Source organism: Eumetopias jubatus, unplaced genomic scaffold, assembly GCF_037043125.1.
Source record: "Eumetopias jubatus isolate StellerSeaLion01/CBP00866 unplaced genomic scaffold, mEumJub1_p1.0 scaffold_7, whole genome shotgun sequence".
NCBI lineage: Eukaryota > Metazoa > Chordata > Mammalia > Carnivora > Otariidae > Eumetopias > Eumetopias jubatus.
The window spans coordinates 46,903,770-46,930,298 of NW_028274813.1; the positions used below are offsets into that span (position 1 = coordinate 46,903,770).

Below are 26,529 nucleotides of genomic sequence, written 5' to 3' on the forward strand. Positions count from 1 at the left end.
CGAATACAGTGATAGTGTCTCCTTGCTGTTGTTTGAACATGGCAGGCATACTCCTGTCCCAGAGCCTTTGCACCTCCCGATCCCTCTGTTTGGGCTGTTCTTCTTATATTTCACCCCCTCACTTTATTCAGGTGTCTGTTCAAACATCCCTGATCTCCCCTGTCTAAAAAAGTACTCCCCCTTCTTACACTCCTCATGCTCCCTACCCAACTTTATGTTCTTTTTTGGTACTTGGAACCAACTCACGTATTTTATCTTTATTTTTATTTTTATTGCCTGTATTGCCTGCACTTATTTAGTATAGCCTACTAAAGTATAAGCTCCATGAGCACAGAAAATTAGTCTGTTTTGATCACCGCTGAATCACTAGTGCCTAGAACAGTGTCTGGTTCATGGCAGGCTTTCAGTAACTATTTATAGAATGAATGAGGCACCTATGATGCCTTTGTCAAAAGAATCATTTCCCAGAAGGAGGTTTGCTTCTATTGATTATTTGTAGATGGGCCTTGAGAGCTTGGGCACTTTGGAATTTTTAAAAAGGCCTTACAGGAAGTTAGCTTTAAAACAGGTTTCCTGTTGGAACCTCTAAACATTGCCTTTATAAACTGTAGGGGATTTGATGCTAACTTGTCAGAGATACTCCTGAGGCTTATTTGTTCCATTTAATTTTAGGCCATCAATATAGAATGACAAGTATAATAGTGGAAGGTTACCTTTAAGAACTCCTATTGTATTTTCCACTGTTTGGGGGAAACACCTCTGAGACAAACCTGAAACAGACTTGCAGATGAAGAAACAATAGCAAGATCAGGTGACTTGACCAAGGTCACAGATGGTGACAATAAGCCAATTCTTATGTCTCTGACAACTAATACTTTCACTTGCCCCAGAAAATCGAATCCATTTCTTACTAGGTCTTTCCTGTGAAAATGACTAGTCTCCTCCACAAAGCAGGGCTAAGGACAGAGCTGACATCAGAATCACTTTGCTTACAGTAGTGATGGATTAGTCAGGCTCATGACTCCTATGTCCCCTATCACCAGGGTGGGATTTACCAAGCACTTCTGTGGTCCTGCAACAAAACAAAGCTGACCCTGCTGAAGAGGAATGAGAATGTTCCAACCATATTTATACAGTGTGCTAAACAAATATGCCAAAGGAAGGACACCCACAAGGCAGAAGAGCCACTCATGCCTGGTTGGATCATTATTTGCTTGGCTAAGGGTTCTTCAGAGTCTACAGGTTGAGGCTCTGGGGTGATGAGTCATCTGTATATAGAAACATATTCTGGAATTTCTAGAGATAGATGCTTTCATTACTGGTGAGTTTAAAAGTAGGATGATACGTTTTCTTTGAGCTGATGAGAACAGATAACATCGTCCTAGCAAATAGTTTTCCAGAGGCATTAAATAGCCTATAAAAATGTTCATTTACCTGCCAAACTGGCATCAGAGGAACCCCCACCAATTACTCCTGCCAGCCCCTTCTCTCAATGCCAGTTCCCCACCTTCCTTATGTACCCCGCCCTACCAAGCACAGAAGGATCAAGGCAGTGCCTGTGGCCAGTGGAGTCGTCTCCTCTCATCCTAAAGAATATTTCCATGAAAATCAAACAAATTACGAGTAGTAGCAAAGAGAGGTAGACAGACTTTTCGTTTCAACATTTGGATATTCATTAACCTCACCCACACCCAATTACTTTTGGCTCCAGGCACACAAAGCTTATATTCATGACTAATGCCTTGTATTCTTTCTTTATGTTTTGCCTCTCTGGGAGTAGAAATTCTGCTGGAACTGCTAGAAAACTCTGTGGGTTATGGATACTCATTTTCAGAAACACTGTGTGTCTTGAAAGGCTGCTTCATGAGTGACTGGATTCCCAGCACCCGCCCAGCTTTTCCCTTCTTCAGCAAATGTTAGATGGGTCAATGCAGACAGGAACTTCATCCACCACTAGGGGTAGATAGGAATGGGAAGAATGGAAACAGGCAGTGGTCCCATTACAGCAGCTATTCAAAATAGCTGGAAAAGAGACAACACACAACCAACCCTGTATCTAAGGCAGCTTACTCCCTGGATCTGTCATTCAGGTGACTACTGATTAAGCAAATGAGCCCAATTCATTTTACAGAGATCTAATTCATACTCTGACCTTACTGAGTCATTTGAAATTCCTAGGATTTGGTCCTAAAAACCCTAATGTCAGTAATCGCACTTGTGAGATGCTTCTATTCCTAAGAGCTCCACATATCCACAAACGACAGAACAGAATCTTTAATAGAAGTCTTTTAAAATACTAAAGATGTGGCCTGATGAGAACAAAGGATACATGATTTATATGAGACAATGGTTCAGCTCACACCAGATACTGTGATTGTACAAAGTCTGAAAAAAGGCAAACACCCAACAGGGACTTCAGAGAAGACTTGGTTTCCATGAAGTATTCTGATGTCATGACAAACCCTTAGGATTCTAATGATACGAGGGGATCAGTTCATATTTCTTACCATCATTTGCAAAGAACACCAGAATACTTGGTTTCAAAAACTTTCAGTTTTCTTTGACATAACAGATCATTCTTCCTTAACTTCTGGGTGGCCTTATTTAATCTAACTGGGCAATTAAACAAAACTCTTGCCAGCCCTCTGACACTACTTTTCTATCAAATATCAGTGTAATCTAGAGACGTACGTGCCAGGCAGTGCTGGGATCCAGGGAAGCAGACATGAGCTCAGTGCTCAAGGAGCTTATACTCTAAAGGTAAAGGCTGACCCATAAGTGGGCAGTTGCAACATGGTGTCTTATGGGCTAAGACTGGAGAAAGGCCAAGTGCCAGAAGCACCTAAGAGGGGTATCTGAACCATTTTTCTTTCCAGAAAAAGAAAGAAAAAAATAGTTTATAGCACTAATGTGAAATATAGTGGTCAGTTAGGTTAAATAAGAATTTCTTTATAAGTAGAATGGTGGTTTCCAGGGGCCGGAGGCCAGGGGCGAGGGGTAAGGGAAGTGGGGAGATATTGGTCAAAGGGGACAACATTCAGTTATAAGATAAATAAGTTCTGGGAATACAATGTACAGCATGGTAACTATAGTTAACAATACTGTATCATGAACTTGAAAGTTGCTGAGAAAGATCTTAAATGCTCTCACCACACACACACACACACACACACACACACACACACACACACACACACACACACATTAGTCATGAGCCTGACTAATCCATCACTAATTATGTAAGGTGATGGATGTTAACTAGCCTTATTGTGGTAATTATTTTGCACTATATACATGAATCAAATCATCATATTGCACATCTTACACTTACACAATGTCATATGCTGATTCTATCTCAATGAAGCTGGAGGGAAAAAAGAAGAATCTGGTGCATAAAGAGTCCCCCTAGAAAACAAAATAAGCACTACTATGAACTTGCTTTGCAATTCTGTGTAAGGGACATTGTGGAATCACAATATGAGCCAATGACATAAAGAATCAGACCTGACTGACTTCGCAGGTCTGGTGTTATTTATTGTTATTCATCTAGTGGCAGCTGGATCTTAATCGAACTGGAGACACTGAATTATAAACGAAAATCGGAGTTTGGACACTTTTAATGCTATTAAACTGGGAAAGGGGAACAGAGAAAAGATGTGTAGTGACTGTAATTCAAAATGACATCAGTTCCAGATAAACAGGAGACATTTGATTCCAGACAAAATGATTTGCCATGTTGCCGGACTACCTATGCACTCAAATGGGATTATCTGACCAAACGGAACTGCTAATGGTCAGGGGAGACAAAAAACAAGAAAGTCAGCACAGCCCAGGAATGAGGAAAGACATTTCTAATTAATAGCCCAAGGAAAGGAACCAATAGAAGTGTATTTGGCAACTTGCCTCAATTTAGACAGTCCCATCTGCCTCCAAGAACTGCCTCTTTCTGATTGATGATGAGCTTAGGAAAGGTCTCCACACACTCCAGTTACTATTGATCAGGCCCTAAGTAAAAAGCTGTTGAACATGAATGAGTCTGAAAATAGAGAAATACAAACATCTGGCACCTATATCCAAGTATTTTCTCAAAAAGATGATTATCTTTTGGTGACTTTAATACCTAGACTATAAATGGTAGTCTGTTTTTTATTGACTTAAAAAAAATGATCGAGTACCACACAGGGAATATAGTCAATGATATAATAGCATTGTGTGGTGACAGATGGAAGCTCTGCTTGTGGTGTAATATGGCATAATACATAGACTTGTTCAATCACTATGCTGTACACCTGAAACTGTGACATTGTGTGTCAACTATACCCAAATTAAGAAAAAATAGAAATCTGTGACAGAGGACAGTGTTGGCAACACCATTCTGTGTCAGTGATTTGGGGTCGGTCGTGGGGTGCTGAAATATCAAACTTCGCCCTACATTTCTGCCCACCATACCCTCTGTGCCTGCAAAAGTTAGTCCAGAGCTCATTCTTGAGTCAGACATAAAACCTCTGCCTTTCTCCTTACCTATGAATCTACTTTTGCCTTGAATTTCTATGATTTGTTTAGAAGGGAAGAGAGCATATTTTTAAAAGTTAAGGCTTAAAGTCCACTATTTTGCTTTGCTCTTCACGACTTTTCTCTAAATAAATTTAGATGTGCCTTGGTGAAGCCGGGAGGTAGAAGCAAACATAATGTCAAACTGATGATTTCAGAAGATTTGCAAGACAGCAAAACAACTCAGTGTAACTTATCATGGCTAACAGCACATCTGAGAGTTTACTTCTTAAAAAAGGGGGGGGCACTTCTTTATAAAACTGACACTTTACATTCTCAATGTCCCTAGACCTCTGTTCTTCTCAAACTCTTATTTAGCTTAAAAAACAAAACAAAAAGACGACTGACTACTTCCTTGGAGCCTTTTCCTTTTGGGCCCTACTCCATCCTCACCTCCCCAAGTATATTTAAGGCTTCAAAGTCAAGTCCTGTATAAGAGAATTGGAGCACTAGATTCCAAAGAAGAGTGTCCTCTGATTTTCACAGAAGCAGATTCTGAGCGCTTCTTGTCTTCTGCACATTTTAATTACTGTTACTTACAATGGTTCTGCCATGGGTTGGGAAGAAGGAGAGACAGAATCTGTCCAGGTCTGTAGTCACACTACCTCGCTGCAGTCAGATCTTCTGCCATATACCAACTGGTCAAGTTGTTTAAATACTCAGCCTCAGTTTTGGCAACTGTAAAATGGGAGTATTATAGTGTCTAGTTCTTTGTGCTAGAATAGTTGCCCATTCATAGTACATGCTTAGTGCATGTACGTAGTACATACCTAGGACATAGTACCTGGTTGCTGCTATTGTTAGATGATGCACACCAAAGAAGAGACAATGGGCAGGATTATCAGAAGTAGATAAGAGCATTACATATTTTGAAAGCTAAGCAGGACCAGTGTTCACCTTAAATTATGTATACTTTTGGCAGATCCTTATTTTGAGAAATATGATACCCAGAACTCCATAGACTGTGTCTTGGGGGTTGTCTAACAATTGAAGATGAATCTCAACTATCGACTTTTTCCAGGATAGCAGCTGGGGCCATTGGGTGTTTCTACCTCAAGGCTCATACGCTGAACTGCAGACCAGAACTGTGTTCTGGCATTTTCTTGCCTCCTTCTTCTCTCCCTTCTCTGCTCTGATTTGTAATACTCTCAAATACTGAAGTCCCTCAGTGAGGTAATGCTGTGAGCCTGATCTTCCCAAATGTCTTATATTTCAAAATTACCTCTTCCTGTGCCATTCTTCTTTATCTGTTAACTAATCGCAACTAAACTGTATTAGTAACCATGAAGATATATCACTAATCTCAACTAAAAGTACTGAGTGGTGACTGATCTTTAAATAGTACTTCATAACTTGTGAAGGTCATCCATGTGAATTATGTCATCCTGACTTCATAGTTGTTCTCTTATGGCAAAGCAGATGCTAGCATTCCTATTTTCAGATCAGGAAACTGGGGCTCAAACGAATGAACTGGCTTGCTCTAGTCCACAAAACAGTTAAGTGACCCTACATTAGGAACTCACAGTTTCTGATATGGTTTTCGAAGCCAGTCGAAACAGCTATTTAGGTAATCAATTAGATAAGTTAGGTAATTAATCAGATAGAGCTAATATGGTAATTCATACTAAGATGTGAATGACCAACAGCTTAAACCCGTCAAGAGACCTATGCTTTTAAAAAGAGAAACCGGAAAGGCTAATAAATTTATAATTATAGAATAAAAACGGGAGTGGGGAATTTAAGTATCTTTAGGCAGAGAATCTTTTTGATTTCTGTTGCCCATTCTTGCTGGATCTGTATGGCCATCTGTTAGCTAAGGCATCTTAGAGTATTTGCGAAAGCTGAGAGAAGAGAGTAAATCTATGCCCCTCAGGAATCTGTGGGCCTTTCCAGTCATAAGCAAGGGCTACATTCCACTTTTATCTTAAAGTCATATCCATTTCTCATTCTATTCCATGTTTGTTTTACTATAAAATAATTTTTAAATAAAATAAAGTGAAACTTTTTACCAGATTAATCCTGGTATGCAGTTGCATTCTCCCAGCTTAAGAGGGCACTATGAAATCCATTTAGAGTCCCACAAACAAGTGTCTTTTTACTTAAATCTAAAGCTCACACACACTCACACACACACACAGACATTTACTAGTACAGAATGGAAAAATGTAAATGTGTTTACATACATATTTGTGTATGGATGGGGAAAACTCAAAGTAACCATTTGATTTCACAGCTTCAAAAATGTTGTGAATCACTAAACCAACCCTCTCTTTACTTCTACAGTTCGGATTTTCTCCAGGCTTGATGATCTCAATGTAATTCTAACTTAAGACCCAAGACCCAACAGGGAACTCTTGCAGAACAGTTCTGCCTGGCCCTGGGCGCCATCTTGATGGCTTCCACAGGAAATGCAACACACTGGCTTACCGTGGCAGTGCTTTGCAGGCCTGCAGCAGAAAGAAACCTTGGGTTCCAACTGTTTCCTACTTAACGCCTGTTATTTTCTCTGCTCAGTTGTTATTTTAAAATAAGGGTCTTTTGTGAAAAAGAAAACCACCCCGTACACGGGAATGCATAAAGTTATTTGGCAGAAAGACCTGCCCTGCTAAGACGACGTATGTCGGGCTGTTTCAGGCTGAGCTCCTGGGGCCCCTCTGAGTAACTCTTGTGGGTAGTACCTACATGGCCACATGCACAGCACTTCCCCTTCTCCTCCACCCCCAGGGCAGCCTTGGAAATTAGCAGTGGCAATCTTTGACTGGACTCCATTGAGCCGTCCCACCCGCGGCTGCTCAGGAAGCACATACCAGCAAACAGAATGAAAGGGGCCTTTATAAACAGCAGTCGGATATTTCTTAAACAGACTTCCACATAAAGACTTTTTTGTTTCTTACTCTTTAGGAAAACTGACCTCCTCTGAGCAGTCTTTGGAGAGGGAGAAGAAACTGAAGATGGAGTGGAGGCTCAATGGGGGATGCTACTCGGCCAGGGACAAAGGAGGGGCAAGGCCAAGTGTCAGACTTCTGAGGTAAAACCTCCAGTGTCTCTGGCTGACAGGGAGTGGGGTCAGGGCTAAGGGGCACTGGCTGGTCACAACCACTTGGGGTCTTCTCCCCAAGAAAGGGATCTACCCACACAAGGAACATTTAGGAGAGATCCTAGTGCACTGGCCTCCAGAAAAATGCCAGGGAATGAGGTTCTTTTTTTTTTTCTGAGTAGACTCCATTTCTTGTCTTTTTCTTCTCCTTTTCTTTTTATCTAAAAAGCTACATTTTATATTTCGTGAGTTCACAAGCAATTTCCTTCCCATCATACTATCCTGGTTTCTCTCTCTTTTACTCAAGAAACATAATCTCCTAAACTATTTCGGACATCCCCAAATCTGAGGAGTACGTAGGAAAGGGACTGAGTTATACCGTTTGACGTGTTTGTCACATGATCATACACACATGCACACACATACACAGAAAAAAGGGGATATATAAAGTCTCCTTAATTTGTTAAACATTTAATGAGTTTATCATCATATAACTGGATGCAGGTGGTACCTCTATAGGAAATGCTAAGGAAAACAGTACAAAGAAAAAAATGACAGGATTTCAGAGATCGGTATGCATTAAGAAGTGAAGAGAAAATGACGCTGTTTATTGCAATTCTGTATTCGCTTCGTTAAAACAATATCTATGTAGAAGTCAGCTACAGTTAATACTTATATTTTTCTAATACATTTATTCATGATTTGAAAAATCCTTCCCAGATTTAATTTCCAAGATCTCATTATGTTGCTTAAAAAGAACAACTCATTGCCTTAGGAGAAGCCACATCCAAGCCCCTCCGGGAATGGCATTTATCTCTGTGGTCGTCTTGTCCCGGCCGCAGGTGTGACAGCACTATGAAATTAGCACTAGTTTAATATCCTGTGTACCCCTCATACCCAGAGGCATAATCACCTGCCTTGTCCCAAGGAAGAAGAGAGTGCCTGCGGGTATCAAATAAAGCACTCCATGGTTTACGGCCCCTCTTCCAGCAATACAATGTTGCCCCTTTAAAACATGCCGGAAACAAAGGGAGCATGGTAGGAATTGTGGAAATGTAAGTCTTGGTTTCCACACACTATTCTGTTTATATGTTCACTCCAGTGTCCTAAGCATTCTGCCTCTGTTGGAGTCCCATCCTTCAAGGAGGTGACCTCCTTTCAGTAAGAGTAGTAACACCATTACACTAGTAACAATAGCAACACTAGTAATAATAGTAACACTTCCTAAGAACTTGCCAGAGGCAGGCATGTTCTAAGTACTTTACTCTAAATTGATTCACTGAATTCTCACAACATTATACAGTGGGTACGAATATTCTCCTCCATCTCACATTTTTGGAAATGGATGCACAGAGAGTTTAAGAACCTCTGCCCTCTTCTCTCCTCTCCATCCCAAGAAGAATTGAGGTCTTCCTAAGGAGCCCAATATGCTTTTTACTGTTCTACATTGCCTCCCAAATTCCACGGCCCCAACAATTGCAATTTTTAGGGCTATATAAATTCATGATGCCTTGGCATAGAATGGTCAATATCAGTAGTAACATAGTTAAAACTCACGGTTGGGGCAATCCTGTCATCTTCCATTGTTTACAGAGGATGAATGGGAAGGAAGGACTAAGAACCATTCAAAGGATACTATTCTAAGAGCTCAAATCTCTGATGCTCACCTGGACCTTTGCATTTGTAAGTTGTACCCAAACTAAGTCTTCCCTACTGTATGTATCTCATGGCACTTCGTTCCCATCCTTTGGAGTACTTCTGCAGTGTGCATGTGTGTGTATGTGTATGTGTGTATGCATGTGTAGTTGTGTGTATGTTTACTTCTTGTCTCCCTAGACAGATTATAAGCTCCATGAGGACAGAGGCCATATCTGGTTTATTTGCCTATAAATACCTGGAACCTGGTATAGAGTAGGTACTCAATTCATATGTGTTCAATGGGCTTACCCCAAAGACTCAGTAACACAGTGATAAAAGACGATCTTAGGCTGTGTCACATTTTGCCAAATAAGACGTCTATTCTTCAGGGCTCATTACCTCTCCCCATCACTGGACCACATCCGTTCCTAGCGCAGAACATGCTCAAACAGACAAAGTCACCATCAGCAGCAGTCTAGCTGACTTACAAAGCTACCTTTTATTCAGGGCCCAGGAACCCCCTCGATGGGGCTGGCTATATTAGTTCAACCTCAGTCATCAAACTAAACAGAAGGGAAGACCAATCTAAAACACCCTAAATAATGAAATATCTCAGGGTAGATGTATTACTTTTTAAGTTCTGAGGTGAATTCCAAAGTATGTGATCTGAGTGTACTACAAGGTATTTCATTAGCGACTTGCTTGAAAGACTAGAAAAAACAATCTGTGTTTGGCATGTTCGCTATTTACATGTAAAAAGCTATTTCTAAAGACATCAAAGGTGTCCAAAACCAAATCGTTCTTTTAACATTTTAAACACTACAATCTTGTTTATAAATTACTGCATTTTAATCACTCGCCTTATGATCCACAAAGAAAAGTTCTGTTGAGTAAAATGAAATGTCAATCCAGTCACTGTCAGAAACGAAACCAACTGTGAATTAATAGAATTTAAATTAACAAATCTTTTTACTCTAGCTGAATTAAAGTTTTCTAAATTCGGTTTCCTTGATGGTAACGTATAAGAGTATCTCCAAAAAACAATGACACTAGTCTTGAACTCTTTCACAGGAAAACAGATTCTAGTCAGCAGTGTTAATTTTGTGTTAAGTAACCAATACACTTTAGTTTCTATTCCACAGCCAGCTCCAAGTAAAAGCTGTCTTATTTTTGTGCTATAGATGTTAGCGTATTTATTTGTTTACTGATTTTGAAAAGAGTCTGCAAAACAAGGTAAATAGGCACTCTCTCGGGGACCACGCCAGAGATGAGCAACTGCTCTTTTATTTTTAGAAAAGACTTTTGTGTAAGTTGGGATGGATAGTTTTTAAATTTGAGTTCAACCTTAGCCCCATCTTATAAAGATGAAACTACAAAATCTGCTCTTTTCTTGAAATGAAGGAGATAAAAGTCAACCTCATTTTTTTAAGTGCTCTCCATTGGGACTTATGTCTACATAAGAACAACTAAGAAGCAGACTGAGTAGAAAGCCGCTCTGAGCAGGGCAGCGCCGCTCCTTAGCAACACGCATGATTCCATCTTGGTGATGTGGCCAAATCTTATTAGGGCGCAACCTCGGCAGGTGTCTTTGACACTGTTAAATAAAAATCACTTCTATGCCACCGAATCCCACTGCTTTCCCCCTGTCACTCTGGCTCTTTATCCTGTAGCTCTGGTCCCTTTCCCTTTTTTTGGAGAGGGAGGTGGGGCTTCTTTGTTAGTTTTAAAATAATACAGTATTTCTGATGTTTGATGAGGAAATGATAAAAAAAATTCAGATTTGCTTTTATGATTGAAGTAACCACGGCAAAATAGCTCAATGGTACGGTTCAAAAAAAAAAAAAAAAAAGCCTGATTTTTACTTTCGGGGAACAAAAATCTCCCTTGATTAATCCTAAATACCTTTAACCAGAGGAAATTCAGCCTGTGCAAGATTTATACCATTTTCTGAATGTTAAGTAATAAAAAAGACATGGTTCTAATAAACTCGGCAATGGGCTAAGGATGGTTCTAATAAACTCGGCAATGGGCTAAGGTTCTGGCTCTAATCCCCTAGAGGATGTTGCATCTTATAGGAAGATTCCAGAGGAGACTGCAGTATGACGGAAATCAGTCATGTCACTGCTGTCTGACAAACGGGATGCAATTTTCCTGTGCTTTCCTCCTGGGGCTGCACAAGAGCATCTATGCAAAAACTGCTCCTTCTCCATCCCTCTTACCAGCAGCAGCTGGGTTTCACTGGGAAGTGTGGTGACTGAGAGCATTTGGGGACTGCTTCTACTTTGATGGAAGAAATTTCAGAACGGAGATATCATTTGGAAGGGGTGGGGGGAGGAGATGGAGATGTGCCTCCATGCCAAAGGGCTACCAAAGGTTTAGATCAAGTCCATTAGGCAGGTCTTTCCTAGCCACCATCTCCTCTCCTTTCTAGCTACAGCTGTATTTTCAGCAGGCTCTGCTCACCTGGTACCCAAGCCAGCCCTGAACAAGCCTGGCACTATATATAAAATCAAATCTGCAGCAATGGGTGAGGTTTGAGCCCTACAGCTTGATAGCCAGAGAACTGCGGAACACCTAGGCACCCAGGTAATGTTTCCTACGTTCTGCCCCCATTTGGCTGGGTGTTCTGCCAGACCTCCAATGGCCAGAACTTCCTCCTTGAATCTTAATAAACACTATTAAATGGGAGGCAGCTTTGCAGATGGCAGATGACACTGGAACCTTATACTATTCTCTACCTGACATCCCCTGTCCAGCACACTGCTCACCTGGGATATCTACACCAACCTGGGTGTGATCCAAGGTGGCCCTGTACTGCCCCCACCAGACTGCACGCAGCTAGGTCTCCAGGGGCCCCACACTTCTGCTCCTGGCTTCCTCCTCTCTCATTGGCCACTGATGAAGATGCACTAGCTACAAATCCAGTTCTCCCAGGAGAGTGTGTTTAATTTGATTAATTTCCATTTCTTTTTTTCAGAATTATTTTGGTGGTGAAATGTTAACACTTTAAGATGTTATAACATAGGCATCCCAGTGACTGAAATATGAAATAACAGCACAGAACAGGTCCTCGTGGGAAGCCAATGTGCAAATTTTCCCACCATGTTCTGCCAATGGTACACTATTCTCAACTATTCCATTTATCTCCAGGGGGCAAATAATGGATATGTTCCAGCACCCACTCAATTTCTGTGTTTTCTTCTGGCTAAATAATAAGATCTAAAATATGACTTTCCATCTAAAATTAGCCCTTGCTTAGACACTATCAGCTACCACTCAACACAAGGAAATTTCCTACAGAAATAAAATGAGTATGTAGATAGAATGATGCCTAATTTCAACCACCAAGTCAATCATTCTTTATGCATTTGATGCTTCTTCTGTGTAGTACGTTGTGCAATAGGGGATAAAGAAATAAAGAGAAAGAGGTTCCTGTTCTTAAGGAATTTATCTTTAAGGTTGACTTTTATATTCTTTTAGAGTCCCACTGTATCCTTTGTATTTCTATTCTAATGCCTCCCTCTCTAAAAATGACAGTAATTATAGGTTTACCGTACAACAAATATTGTTGCACCTTTGACCTCCTGCCAGACTCCCAGGAGAACAAAAAACCCTGGATGTGGTGTGTTTGGTGTGTTTCTGCCTGAGAAAAGAGTATAGCAACTATTTCCAAAGTTCTCAGCACATACCCTTACTTCACGTGGGTAGGCAAAAAGGATTATTTCATGCTAAGTATGTGCTTTTTTTCAAAGAACTAATTTAAGGCAGTGCCACTTTTTTTTTTTTTCAAATAGCATTTTGTTACAAACCATTTTAGAAAAAATATCCATTTTCTGTTGCAGAGACAATTTTTTAAGGACCTAAAATTTATAGAGGAAGGGTTTTTTTGTTTTGTGTTATTTTTCATGAAAAGTCGTGTTAGCTCTGATTAGAGGGGAAGGCATCAGTGAGCCCTGGGGTTTGCTTGAAAGGGAGTGTGAGCCAGACCCCATACTGATAAGTCTACTGGTAAAAGAGAACTGGTAGCTTCTAATAGGTTATATTTATATCCATTTTCCCTCTCATTTTCCATTTATCCTAAGTTCAATCTGCTGCCTTCTCTAAATCAATCCTAAGAGCAGCTTAGGTATCTCCAGTGCATTCGTTCATGCTCTTTATTCTATTCGTTTTATTTCAGGCAATAACAATTTATAAGGAACAAAACACAGAATAAGTCAGTCATAATTATTACACTCAAATATGTCCTTTTCCCTTATAACAGAGCAGAGACACACTACAATTAAATATAAATTTCTCAACCCCACATTGCATTCTTATCCATGAGCTAGTTAACTGCCTTTACAAGGCTCTTTTCCTTTAAGGACAATGTCCTTATTCTAAGAAAAGAACAAAGAAGATGAAAGGGAGCATAGGGAGCAGATAATTAAACTGATTAATATACTTGAGCTCTAAACATGGCTCAAGTTTCTTACTAGCGGAGGCAAAATGGTGAACACTTTGGGTTACATAGTTTTCTGACAGGGTAAAGGCAAAGCAAACTTTTAAGTAGAAAGAAATTACCCCTGAAATCAAAGCCAAGGAAGAAGTCATGAAGTGACAGGCTCTTTGGCCCCTCCTGACGGCAGTGCACATGGCAATAGGCATCACACCAGGTCACGCATATCTTTCGTCCATTTCCCTTATTTTATCACGGGATCCCAACCACATTATCTTCAGGTTTCTCCCAAAGCTAAGAATTTGTGAGTGACTTTGGCCAATATTAAATACCAGTTCAAACCCAGACTACACTTAAAATACATACCCACACACAAAAACACTTCAAATAAAATCTGATCAGGCTAACTGGCCCATGGGAACCTGCCCAACAAGTTTCACTGACTAAAATCTGTTAGTGGACCACCGCATCAGGGCTGCGCAGGAGCTCCCTTAGACTGCCTTAATCAGGTATTTCACTTACAAATGAATTAATTAATTAGTGATAAATACCTGAAGCACATTACTTATGTGGTCTATTTAAAGCTTTAAATAGCTAAAGATTGCTGACATCTCCTTACTATCGGATAATGTTACACAGGAGCTTAGCATACAAGATGATTTACCAAACCTTTTCCCAAAACCGTTAGCATTTATTCTAACCCCTCCTCCACCCTGGATACCTGAGCAGGGAGAATCCTTCAGAAAGATTCAGGAAGAAAGGATTAAAGCAGGAGCTATAGCTACTGTGGTCAGCTCTACTTCACCAGGATTTCTGTGGTCTTAATGAAGCTGCCCAAGATGGCGGTCTTCTTCCGTTTTACCTTGGTCTTGACGTCCATTTCGTGTTGCCTAATGAACTCTGTGCAATGGCGCTACCATGTATGGCAGCCTGTTGCTGGAATAAAAGTGGTGACAGACCTACACAGGAGCCAAGGAAAGGACTACAAAGTGCTTAAAGATCTCCTGCAAAAGTAAATAAACAAGCAAGCAAGCAAGCAAGCAAAAACCCTTGAACTTTATACAGTGAGTCCCAGTATTAAGCACACCAGTGGAAATTCCTACAAACCCAGCTCAAATAGGGCTACTAAATACGGCAAACTGGGTAAAAATTTTTAAATTAGGCCAGAAAGAACTTTGCATATCCTTTATAAAACTCATTCATGCAAATAAAATAATTTGCTTACTTATGGACACAATATGGGCCTACAGATGAAAATATGTTTGTCACGAAACTAAATGAATTATTGGCATTGATCTTTCTTGAAGAAGCCACTGGGAAGATTCCTATTGAAAATAATCTTGTGGGGGCTCCTGGGTGGCTCAGTCGTTAAGCGTCTGCCTTCGGCTCAGGTCATGGTCCCAGGGGTCCTGGGATTGAGCCCCACATCGGGCTCCCTGCTCAGCAGGAAGCCTGCTTCTCCCTCTCCACTCTCCCTGCTTGTGTTCCCTCTCTCGCTGTGTCTCTCTCTCTCAAATAAATAAAATCTTTAAAAAGAAAATAATCTTGTGAAAGAGAAATGTCTGAGCAATTAAATCAAACAGTGGTAAATGCACACAACATTCTTGACCAGACTAACTGCATCTAGATAAATTACCAGACCAGGATGGTACTCAAGAGTTTAAAAAACAACAAAAAAGGAAAGGTGAAATTGTGGAAGTATTGGCTAAAGCACCGTTAAAAAACAGTAAATGCGCAAAACTCAAGATTAGGCAAATTATTTAGGTGGTCAAAATTCATAAAATCAGAAGTATGAATAAAGCCATCAAAGGTTTTTTAATTATCTCCTGTCAAAATACAGGACATACTCTCTGGAAATTTCTAATTTTAATTTCTAGATTAAAGGAGTATATTTCCATCTGATGCCATGGTTAATAGTGGTGGATATAGAAAACAAGTAATTTAGAGATACTGTATATATAACATTTATTTTTTCATATTATAGTGATTTTTTTCCTGATTATAAAATAATCTGTCACTTGAAAAAAGTCTATAAAATTCAGAGAGGTAATACAGAAAATATAAAAATCATTTGTAATCCTACTATCTAAAGATTTTTAGGGATATTCTTTCCATTATTTTTAATACATTTACAGAATGAAGTACATATATGAAAAAAATTTTCCAGATATATATGCAACATTTCTGTTGTTATTGATGGATCGGTTTCAAGGGAATATATGGAGTACCTTGATCCTAGTATTAGACTTATGAATACAGTTTAAAGGTTGAAACCTTCAGTCCCACAGTAACTTTGAGTTCTATGACAGTATGAACAGCCAGGATGATATTTATTTCTTATCTGGAGCACCCCTCTTCCATTTGTTGCCCCTCCCTACAACCTTTCCATGTCTCTACTTCTCCTGCTGGTGCTGTGGATGATCACCTGGAGGAAAACACCACTAATCCCATAATGCCCTCCCACAGTACAGAGATCCCATAAGTAGCAATTTTTTTTTTTTTTTTTTACTTCTTCCCCATAAGCCTTATTCTTTTTATTTTTTTAAGATTTTATTTATTTGACAGAGAGAGACACAGCGAGAGAGGGAACACAAGCAGGGGGAGTGGGAGAGGGAGAAGCAGGCTTCCCGCCGAGCAGAGAGCCCGATGCGGGGCTTGATCCCAGGACCCCGGGATCATGACCTGAGCCGAAGGCAGACGCTTAACGACTGAGCCAGCCAGGCGCCCCACCATAAGCCTTATTTTTTAATGCCTTTATTTTCCCCCAATTTATTTTTTAAAATTGCAAAGGCACAGAAAAGTTAAAATAAAACAATAAACGCCCATATACCATCAACCTAGATGTGACATCATCACTTCGGCTTCCTGTCTCCCCACCCACCATTTGAAACGAGGTAGCAGACATGATTAGACTCCATCCCTCTGGAAGCAAAACTATAAGATTACAGGTTAAGATAACTCCCAGCAAAAGTTAGTGAACTTCAGCAGTTTTACCTAAATACGTATTTTAGCTTTTCCCACACCCTCTCCCACTTCAAGGAAACAAAACAAAATCAAGCCAGGTAACTGAAAGGCAAATTGCAGTATTTGAAATATGGATTATACCTTGTCTGGGGTAAGGTTTTGGTAAAGGACTGCCCACACGATGTTATTCCCCAGTGTGGGGACTTTGGCCTCATATTAGAATCATTGACACATTAGAAGAAAGAATCTAGGCTGGTAACCCTGCAGGGAATAAGTCTCCTCTAGAATGTCAGATCTGGTCAATCATGCAATTCTGTTTTGAGAATTTCACCCAGGGACTTCTGGTTTGTCGGAAGAAGCCAGGCAGCAATGAAAGTGGACTGGACTCAACCCACAAGAGGGGATCTGCCCTGGCTATGGTGGCAGATACCCCGGATAGACCCCTGGCCAGCCTTCACTAACCAGGAGGGCAGCTGCAGCACCAGCAGAAAGTGACTGTCCCTCTCTCTCATCTAAGTGGGATCAAGAGGTTTCAGTAAGGGTGTTTAACACTCAGGCCATACTCAGTATTTAGTCTGAGACACTGGACTTAAGGGATGTGGGAGTGGGGGATGAAGGGGTAGCGGTGGTGGATGCAGGGCGGAGGGGCTCACAGTCAGGTCCAAGGTCCAAAGGAATCTGAGTGTTCTCATCTACTGTATTTCTCCCATTCTTTCTTCCCTCCCCAAGAATAACGACCGCTGATATTTGCATATGGCTGAGAGGCAGTGTGGCAAGGCAGTGAAGAGCTTGGACTGAGCCCAACAGTCCAAGTTTGAGTCTCAATTCTGCCATCTCCTAGTCAGGCGATCTTGGGCATCTGGAAAGTGGGGATGATGAGAATAATCACGCATACCTCCTGGGATCTTGGAAGATTAAATATGTGAATATATTCAAGGCACTTAGAACAGTGCCTGGCGCTGTTAGCTGTATTTTAAATCTACTAAATAATCATGTTAAACAGAGGCCTTTTCATGCCTCAACTCTTAATCCTCACAAAAACCCCATGAAAGGAGTACCATTATTTCCATCTTACAGATGAAGAAAATGAAACTAAGTTCATTAAATCTACGAGGTTTCCCAGATAGTAAGCGGGGGCGGGAGGTGCCAGGATTTGAGTTCGGACGGTGCATCTCCAAGGCCACATACTTGGCTCTGCGGCTTCCCAGATCAGGACACAGGAACACCAAGCTGTGCTCAGGGACTATCTCATTCTCACAGGGCTGGATGAGCATTCCCTTCCCTGCTGCAAAGCAGAACTCTCATTTTCTCCATTCCAAACACACACACGTGCACAGTTTTTATAAAGTGTTTGACATTAAAAGCATGATGTCAAGCCACGTTATACTTTCCGTTTTGCACGACTGCAAACGCTGAAGCTGACCTGCTTGGTGAGCAGCACTGACAGGTCCCTGGCCCAATTCCTGAGGCCCTGACCACATTCCCTTCTTACCCCCAACCGCACCGCTGACAAATGCTGGCACCTCGAGGCACCGCTCTCCACTCTACCCCTCTTTATTGATTAAATAATGGCTCAAAACTGACTTGAGCAGCAGTGACGCATTGCAGAAGTTCAAAAACTAAAGGCAAAAGGGAGGAAAAGTAGGTTGTTCTGGAAGCTCTGCCAGCTAATTCCATGTAGACAGGTGACCCATATTATGTCAATTAAGTGCCGCTTTAGAGGCATGCTGCAGTGGGCTTTTTTAAAACATTGAACATTGTAAGGTAACAGTGGAGATGGATTAAGGTTTGATGAATGCACTAGGGCCTTCCCTCTGTAATTCAATTAATGGAGTCAGGTGTGGACTTTTGTTGGCATCCTCCCAGGCAGCTGAAAGGCAAAGTGGGACACAGACTTTTAAGTCTATGAGGGGAGAATAGTAGGTCCTGGCAAGGCTGCTCAGCCCCTGAGTATGTGCTGTGTGTCATGACGGGTCCCAGCCCAACAGCACTGTGCCGGTGAAGACCAGGTGGATGCTGAGGTACAGGAGGTGCATGGCTAATGGAGGAGATGAGCTTCTTATCCAGCTGACACGTCTCCCTTCCAGCCCCATGTCCATCACTTTCCGCCTTCTCCTCCATATCCGCCTTTATGAACATTTCCATATCCTGAATTCCTTTTTTTCAAACTGCTTCTTCTAACAAAATGTGTAGGACCTGCATGATCCGGCTCTGGGCCCTTTCTCCATCTTCATCTCTTGCTATGACTCCCTCTGGCCCCACGGACCTGTTTCAGTTTCTCAAACAGCTCAGCTCCTTCCCACCTCAAGGCCTTTGCAAGCATGCTGTTACTTGGTGTTCTGCCCAGTGTGATTCTCCCAGGGTCTCTCCTACTAACCTCAAACTCATCCATCCATCCATCCATCCATCCATCCATCCTTATTTATATTTAAATTCAATTAATTAACATACAATGTATTATTCGTTTCAGAGATAGAGTTCAGAGATTCATCAGTTGTATGTAACACTGAGTACCCATTACATCACGTGCCCTCCTTAATGCCCATCATCCAGTTACCCCATCCCCCTACCCCGTCCCCTCCAGCAACCCTCAGACTCAACATTTAGATCTCCACTTTCCTGGCTCCCTTAAATACTGCTCATTCCTAGACATCATTACAGTTTGTAAATATATATCATAAGTCATATATATATATATCATATAATCACAAGATTATTTGAATATTGTCCACCTTCTCCACTAACTGGCAGCTCCAAGTGGGTACTTGTTTTGGCTCATGATTATATACCCAGGGCCTATGATAGCTGCTGGCCTACAGTGGGTGCTCAATAGTTATTTGTTGAATGAACTCATGAATAAATGAATGAATTCCATGCTTTCAGAGTCTTAGTCTCTTCAACTAAGGTGAAATAGTAACTTGCTTGCACATTAGTGGCTGATATCAACATCACTTTTCTCGGACAATCTGTGTGCTGTTTAAAGGACCTTGAGTCCAAGGTGTCAGGCAAAGCAATGGTGAGATTTTCAGGAAGGAATGGTGGGAGGCTGTTGGGAAGAACTGGGGAGGCTGGATTTTTCTGATCCACCTATCTCCTGTCTATTACTTCCTTCACTGATGCAAAGACAGACACTTGAAGACACCAGAGCCATCCCATTAAGAGATGAGCAGCAAACATCCCCAGTGTTCATACTCAAGGTAGAGAAGCCACAATGGGGCTCTAGTGCTGTGTGAGCTCTGGACCAGTCTCCCTGATGACTGTCTGATCTCACTGCAGCCTCCCTGCCGCCCCCACCCTTCTTTGTCTCCAAGGTCTCTCTGCCGAGCACACCGCCATTGTCTCCCTCAAAATCACAGCAAGGAGTATCAAAGTAAAGTAATGCTGACATTAGAAGGCAGGTGTTTGGGGCGCTTTTGTCACAAAATATTGTAAACACAATATTTTTAGCAGACAGTTCTGCAATATCTAGTAAATTTTTAATGCACATCCTTTTTCACTCAAGAATATACTTTGAAAATTTGCTCTGAAGGATTCTCAGACAGCATGCAAAGATATATGTACAAACACGACTCTTATTTTTCAAAAAATGGGGGAAAAACTCAACTGTCCAACAGTAGGGACTGGTTAGATAATTCTGGTACAGGTATCCTATTTGCTACAGTCCTTTCATAGAATATTATGCAACTTATACAAAATGAATGTATACTTTGACTTTGAAAGATTTAAGCAATATCCCGTTAAGATTCAGAATTTCTTTAAATATATTTTACAGTGATATATAAACATATATTATAAATTGTGGTTATAAGGAGTTCATGTAAAACATTAAATTTCTATATTGTACACTAGTGTCTATTATTTATAGTCTTTATAACAGCATTTTACTTAAAAATCATGTTTATGCTTTTAAACAGATATAAAAATTGTTTTCAAAGTATGATGGGTCATTATTAACTTGATCAAGAGGCTGTCCTTAGACTTACAAAGAAGGCAACTATCCAATCCATGATTTCTAGAAAAGTTAGCCATTTGAACCGGTGGTAGACAGCCTCCAGGATGACCTGCACTAATTCCTGCCCCCGGTACTCACATCCTGTGCAATCAATAGAATGTGGCAGAACTGATGGTATGTGACTTCTAAAATTAGGTTATAAAAGACTGTGGCTTTGGTCTAGAGTTCTCTCTCTCCTAGATCACTCAGTCTGGGGGAAGCCAGGTCATGAGCAGCTGCACGGAGAGGCCCCTGTGGTGAGGAGGTGAGGCCTGCTGCCAACAGCCATATGAATGAGCTTGAAGCCAGTCCTCCAGACCCAGTCAAGTCTCAGATGACTGCAGCCCTGGCTGACACCTTAGTGGCAGCCTCACGAGAGCACCTGAGCCAGACTCTGCAGCTAAGACAGTTCAGGATTCCTGATCCCAGAAACCATTAGATAATACTTGTCTATCGTTTGAAGACACCTGTTTGGCTTCATTTGTTATGTAGCCATAGATCACTAATGCAGGACCCAATCAGCTATATCATTTTTAGTGCCTGTTTCCTAATCTACACAGACAGCCTTTTAAAAGTTACCATCTCTGTGCTCTAAACTTGGTTTCACATTGGTTCCTGCTTTGCACCCACCTCAAATTGGTAAAGACCAGCAACTAAAGTTAGTATAGGGCATTTTGTCCTGTCCTTGGGAGGTTATCACTAATGATGAGGGGTGTGGACTGAATCCAAGGGAGGTCACCAGAGAGACACAGGAACCTGGAACCAATATGGTCTCAAACCTTCAAATTAAAATCCGATGCTTTTACTTCTGCCTTTTTTTTTTTTAAATCTGATCCAAACAAAACATCACATTATTGATCCAGGCAATGGTTCACATTAAATGTCACAAGAAAATTCCCATAATTAAGAGAAAAGGACAGACCAGCTGAAAAAGCTGCCCATTATTTCCTTGTTAAGTGGGGTCTCTGATAAAAGAAGAAATGGACTCCTTTCACATGTAGGTTTAATTCTGCTTAATGCCAAGCGCAGAAAAGGAAATGAGCTTGCATTGTCGTAGAAGACTTTTCTGCTCTCCTGTTGGTGATTTTCCACTCAAGACCCTTGGTTTTCAAGCCAGCCATTAGCATCTGTTCAAATAATTCTAGGAATGGCTTTTATTTTCTGCTTGAAGATGGCTTGGACATGTATTGCACATTTTTGTATAACTGAAAAAAAATGTGTGTATGAACCCTCACCTCAAAAATCAATGAGGGGTCAGGGAAGGATAGTCAGCATGTCCAGGGAGAACTGATCTCTCCCAAGGCACCACTGATTCAGCTTGGTCCAAGGAGACTTGGCAGTGGCCGCCAACCTGAATCAAATCTAGAGCTGGTGTGTCTGTGCCTCCAGGGTGGCTTAGTAATGAAGTCATGGAGTCCTTACAAGGAGTTCTCAAAGAGTGTACACGTAAAATATATTCTACACATACGTGTTCTTCTATTTTCACAAGTATAAGTAGATGCCAGTGTGAGCCATCAAATGCAAACTCATTTAAAAGTACCCTTGAACTAATAGCATTCTTAACCAATGGATATTAAGAGTACCACTTATATACTGAGATTTGTAAAATTTTACTTAAAAAAAAAAAAAGCCTTTTCCAATTGATATGTTGAGAATCATTGTTCTAGAGATGCTACAGGGAGATCAGGGAGATAAAAATTTTCTCGTTCTCCACTGAGATGTAACTGCATTCTAATTTCGTTTCACCCACTCCCTGAATGTGAAGATTCCATACACTGATTAAAACAAACCATGCTTTATGTATAGATTTACATTTTCAGAATATACATTTTAAACAAAAAGAAAAGTAGTCTCCTTATAAAGTCTGGCATATAAAATATGCTATCTCATAATTCCCAGTAGGCCAAAAACTTTAATATGAAGTAATAAACTATGGAGGAGGAAAGAAGCAACAGAGTGAACTCCCCTCACATAGGCTGTGCAGGACGGTAAGACACTTTCATCATTCTTTTTCCCTTCTTTTTCTACCTTTCTTCTGACATTTTGAGGCAGAGGCTAAAATTCACTTCCCTGGCTTTCTTGCAGCAAAAGCACAGGTGCATCACCCAAGTTGCTGCCCAGACTCCAGAATGGAAGCTTGAAACGTGGAGATTTGGGGATGGTTGATGTGGGTGTGGTGGCAGCTGTGGGAGCTACAGGGTCTAAAGACCCTCCATCTCTCCCAGAGATTCCACGAGCATTGTGTATTCTGCTGATAAATTCCTTTTATGGTAAAATTCACCCATGTTAGTTACTACTGCTTGTAACGAAGAACCGCCACAGTGGGTGGAGCTGGGGAACAGAGCACAGCTCTCTGAGACTTGAGTCTTTTGACGTCCAGCATGGGCTTTCTAGTTAGGATTTAGGTCACAGGCACCCTGGCCCCATCTGAGTTCTTCCCAAACCAGTTCTTCCCAAAGAAGTGGTAGTAGTCAGTTTCTGATCTTGTGGAGACAGAAAGAAAAATACTGGATACATCTACTAAGGTGCCTGCCATCTTCTTAGGATTTATTACGCAGGTCTACACTACTCAAATAATAATGTTCTTGTTGATCTTAGAGGAAAAAAAGGATTGAAAGTCATCAAGGTCTAGAACCATATGTGTTCACTACCAGAGCAAAACAATTTACCATAACCTAAAAACAGACGTCTTTTTCTGCCTTGCCCAAGCTTTTGTTTGATGATATTGGACCAGATGTGAACACATAAGTTTATGCTCCCACTAAAACCACAGTCAATTCTCATTATTCATGGTAGACATGTTCTACAAAGTTACCACAAACACTGAATTAGCGAATGTTAATTAGCATTGCATCTAAAGGAAATGCAGGGCTACGTTCCTGGGAACCTCTGGTCACAATATTTGGTCAAATGATCAATATATAACCTTGTTTTATGTGTATTTCTGTTTAAACACACCTTATTTAAGACTATTTTTTGACACTTTAGGGGTGCCTGGGTTGGCTCAGTTGGTTAAGCGTCCAACTCTTGATCTCAGTTCAGGGCTTGATCTCAGGGTCATGAGTTCAAGCCCCACATTGGGCTCCACACTGGATGTGGAGCTTACTTAAAAAAAAAGAAAGACACTCTATTACTGATTCATTAACACTGAACACTGGACCAATGGCACTATAACTCATGCCTAAACAAGGCTTATCTAGCACACATATTTTCTCCAAAAGTCACCTCATACACAGACTTTCTGTCCTTGGGAACAACAACACTTTAACACTATGCTTTGGGGGCTATTTTAAACAGTAAAATCACCATCAACAACAAAAAAGGCACAATAATATGAAAAACATGGCACTAAGTAGATCGTGGAAAGAACACTTATTTCCAGTATGAGAGTTAAAACAAAAAGGCAGAATGTTGCTTTAGTTTGACTTCAGCTGGGTGTATGTGTGTTGAGCAACTCAGTATTTTCATTCTGTTTTGCCTGCAAATTATCACAGAAGTGTCATGAGGACTGACTGGGGGGTTACGAATAAATTTCAGTGAATAGGCAAATTCACAAACATGAAATCCGTGAATAATGAGGATTGACTGTACTTTGTTCACAAAAATCTTTCTGGATATCATGAACTGCTTTTGAACATTGTTACTACACCCCTCACTCTGAATTTAGGTATCATTAATCTTTGAGGAGCAATGTAAATTGCAGGGAGAAAATAACCTTCAGAAAATACATTTGGACTTAAATATTAATTGCTAACAATGATCTTTGTGACATCCTAAATTGGCAATCTGTACAGGAGGTAAAGTTTTAAGATTTCTTGTTCATTCATGAGCAAAAGCAGCTTAATAAAAATTACACCCTGACGGCTTTTCATCTAGATACTCTCCATTGCCCCTCAGATTTTCATTCCACAGATAGATGTCATGTGGTTTTCAAACACGGCTGCAAACAGATTGTGCATATTAGTTAACATTTTTTTCTAAACTTCTTATGTAACACTCGCGTGTATCATTTCAAATGAGTGCATACTATTTCACCGAGCTGTCGTATATTTTGATTGGTTCCAATTTTTGCTATTATAAACAGCTCTACTATAAATGTTTTTAAAGAAAGTTTTCATTTCCTTTAAACATTGTTTCCTAAGGATAAATCCCTAAAATGGGTGAAGAAAGTAAGCAGCCCTGACTGCTAGTAATAAATTAAGTCCTTTCAGAAAGTGGTGACAAGTTTTCCTTGTTTCCCCAGTGGTTCTCTGCCATTGGTTTTATTTCTTTAATTTGCTAAATTAATAGGTGTGAAATTATATCTCATGAATGTTTTAGTTGCATTTACTTAATTACTGGTGAGGATGAAAAGCTTTCTCATATATTGATTCAGTCATTCACTTAGTCAATGAACTTTTATCAAATCCCTACCAGGAGACCAGGCCAGTGTCAGACACTGTCCCTACCCTTAGGGAACCTCCCTCCTGCCTGTTTTTACTTTTATACAAACTGCCTGCTAACATTCAACTGTCTGCCTACTGGAGGCTTGTGTCATCATTTTAGCTTTGAATAAGCACCTATTTAAATTTAGACAATAAATCTTTACCTATGTTACCAAATCTTCCCATTTCATTTTTTCCTTAGTTTTGATAGTTTGATTGAATAACTTTAATTTCTATATAGCCAGAAGTAAAAGTCATATTCAAAATATTTAACAACTGGCAAGATAAAATTAATATGTAATAAACCAAAATATTTAACCAAAATATATTTAACATTCCTTTATTTGCTAAACTAACTATACCCTTAAACACTCATAAATAATATTTTATGGAGAAAATAATTCACCAAAACTTTCTAGGAATTTCCAAATCACTTGTTGATTTTTACAAGCTGTGCAATCTTAACGTAGCTGTCATCTAGCTAAGCAATGCCCGTGTTCAAACCACATAAGAACCATGTCAATGACTTCACCATTGTATTAACAGTCATTAGATCTCCAGTATCTTTGTTCCAGCTGGACATGCTGAAGGCTCTTCACAACTGGTATATACCTGGATGCCAGTGCCCCCCAGAGGGCCTGTGCCCACTTTGCCACCCTTACCAATTCTGGGCAGCTACAGGCCAGAGGCAGGGCGCTGCACACCCCTCCACCGTTGCCTCCTAAACCACTCAGTGGCTGGGGCAGTGAGTACCTGTGTCATGCTCCTCCCAGGTCCCTTACCACCTCCATGGCAACTGATGGGAGACATCATTAGATACTTCATAATCTCAATGGAGAGATCATTTCTCTTCACCAACCAGTATGAAAACATTTCAGTGATTTAACACCCAATGTAGCTCTACTACTATCTACCAGCTGATTATTAGGCCTGGCTAACCCAAAATACGAGTTTTATATGAAATGATTATTCAGAAATGTAATTCCTACAGATTTGACATCTGCTTAGATAACAGATCCTAAGCATTCCTAAACACTTTAGGTGGTCAGCCTGCTGGGAACATGGGAACACACTGGAATCATCCTTCAATGCTCCACATTTGAAATTTGCATGCATTGGCTGAATATCTAACCTAAACACACAAAACCCACAGTCAATCTAACGAGAGCATTTAAACGCCTCTGGGTAAATTTACACCATCACTTTTATCCAATTATGAATACTGAGCTACTCTTTCTGACAATTAGACAATCAGTAGATCCAAATTCCTTTGAGGCCAAGTCATTCTGGCTGGGAAGAGCTCAGAAAGGTGATAGTTAAGTGACTGAAAACCTTCCCTCTGCTCTGCGCTCAGACCAGCTTACCCTCTTCCACAGGACTTGGGAACAAGGAAACAGATTGTTCTCCAAGAGTAAAACTATTAAGACTGCTACAAAAAATTTTTCCAAAACTCAGAAATAAGGCAGAAAGATTCGTGTGTCCTTTCAAT

General features: G+C 40.5%; 1 protein-coding gene across 4 annotated transcripts in view; it reads right to left on the reverse strand.

The window, feature by feature from the left end:
• The window catches only part of GNG2 (G protein subunit gamma 2), a 120,967-nt gene that overhangs the window by 48,134 nt on the left and 46,304 nt on the right, over positions 1-26,529 (reverse strand). For 2 of the 4 annotated variants that reach the window (XM_028109399.2, XM_088024586.1), the window contains exon 3: positions 3,332-3,405. The exons of 1 other annotated variant lie outside the window; for it this stretch is intronic. In XM_028109399.2, the coding sequence (XP_027965200.2) occupies positions 3,332-3,405 (74 nt within the window). Of the gene's footprint in view, positions 1-3,331; positions 3,409-26,529 lie in introns of those variants that run through there. One more of the 4 variants, XM_088024588.1, reaches the window with a different exon arrangement.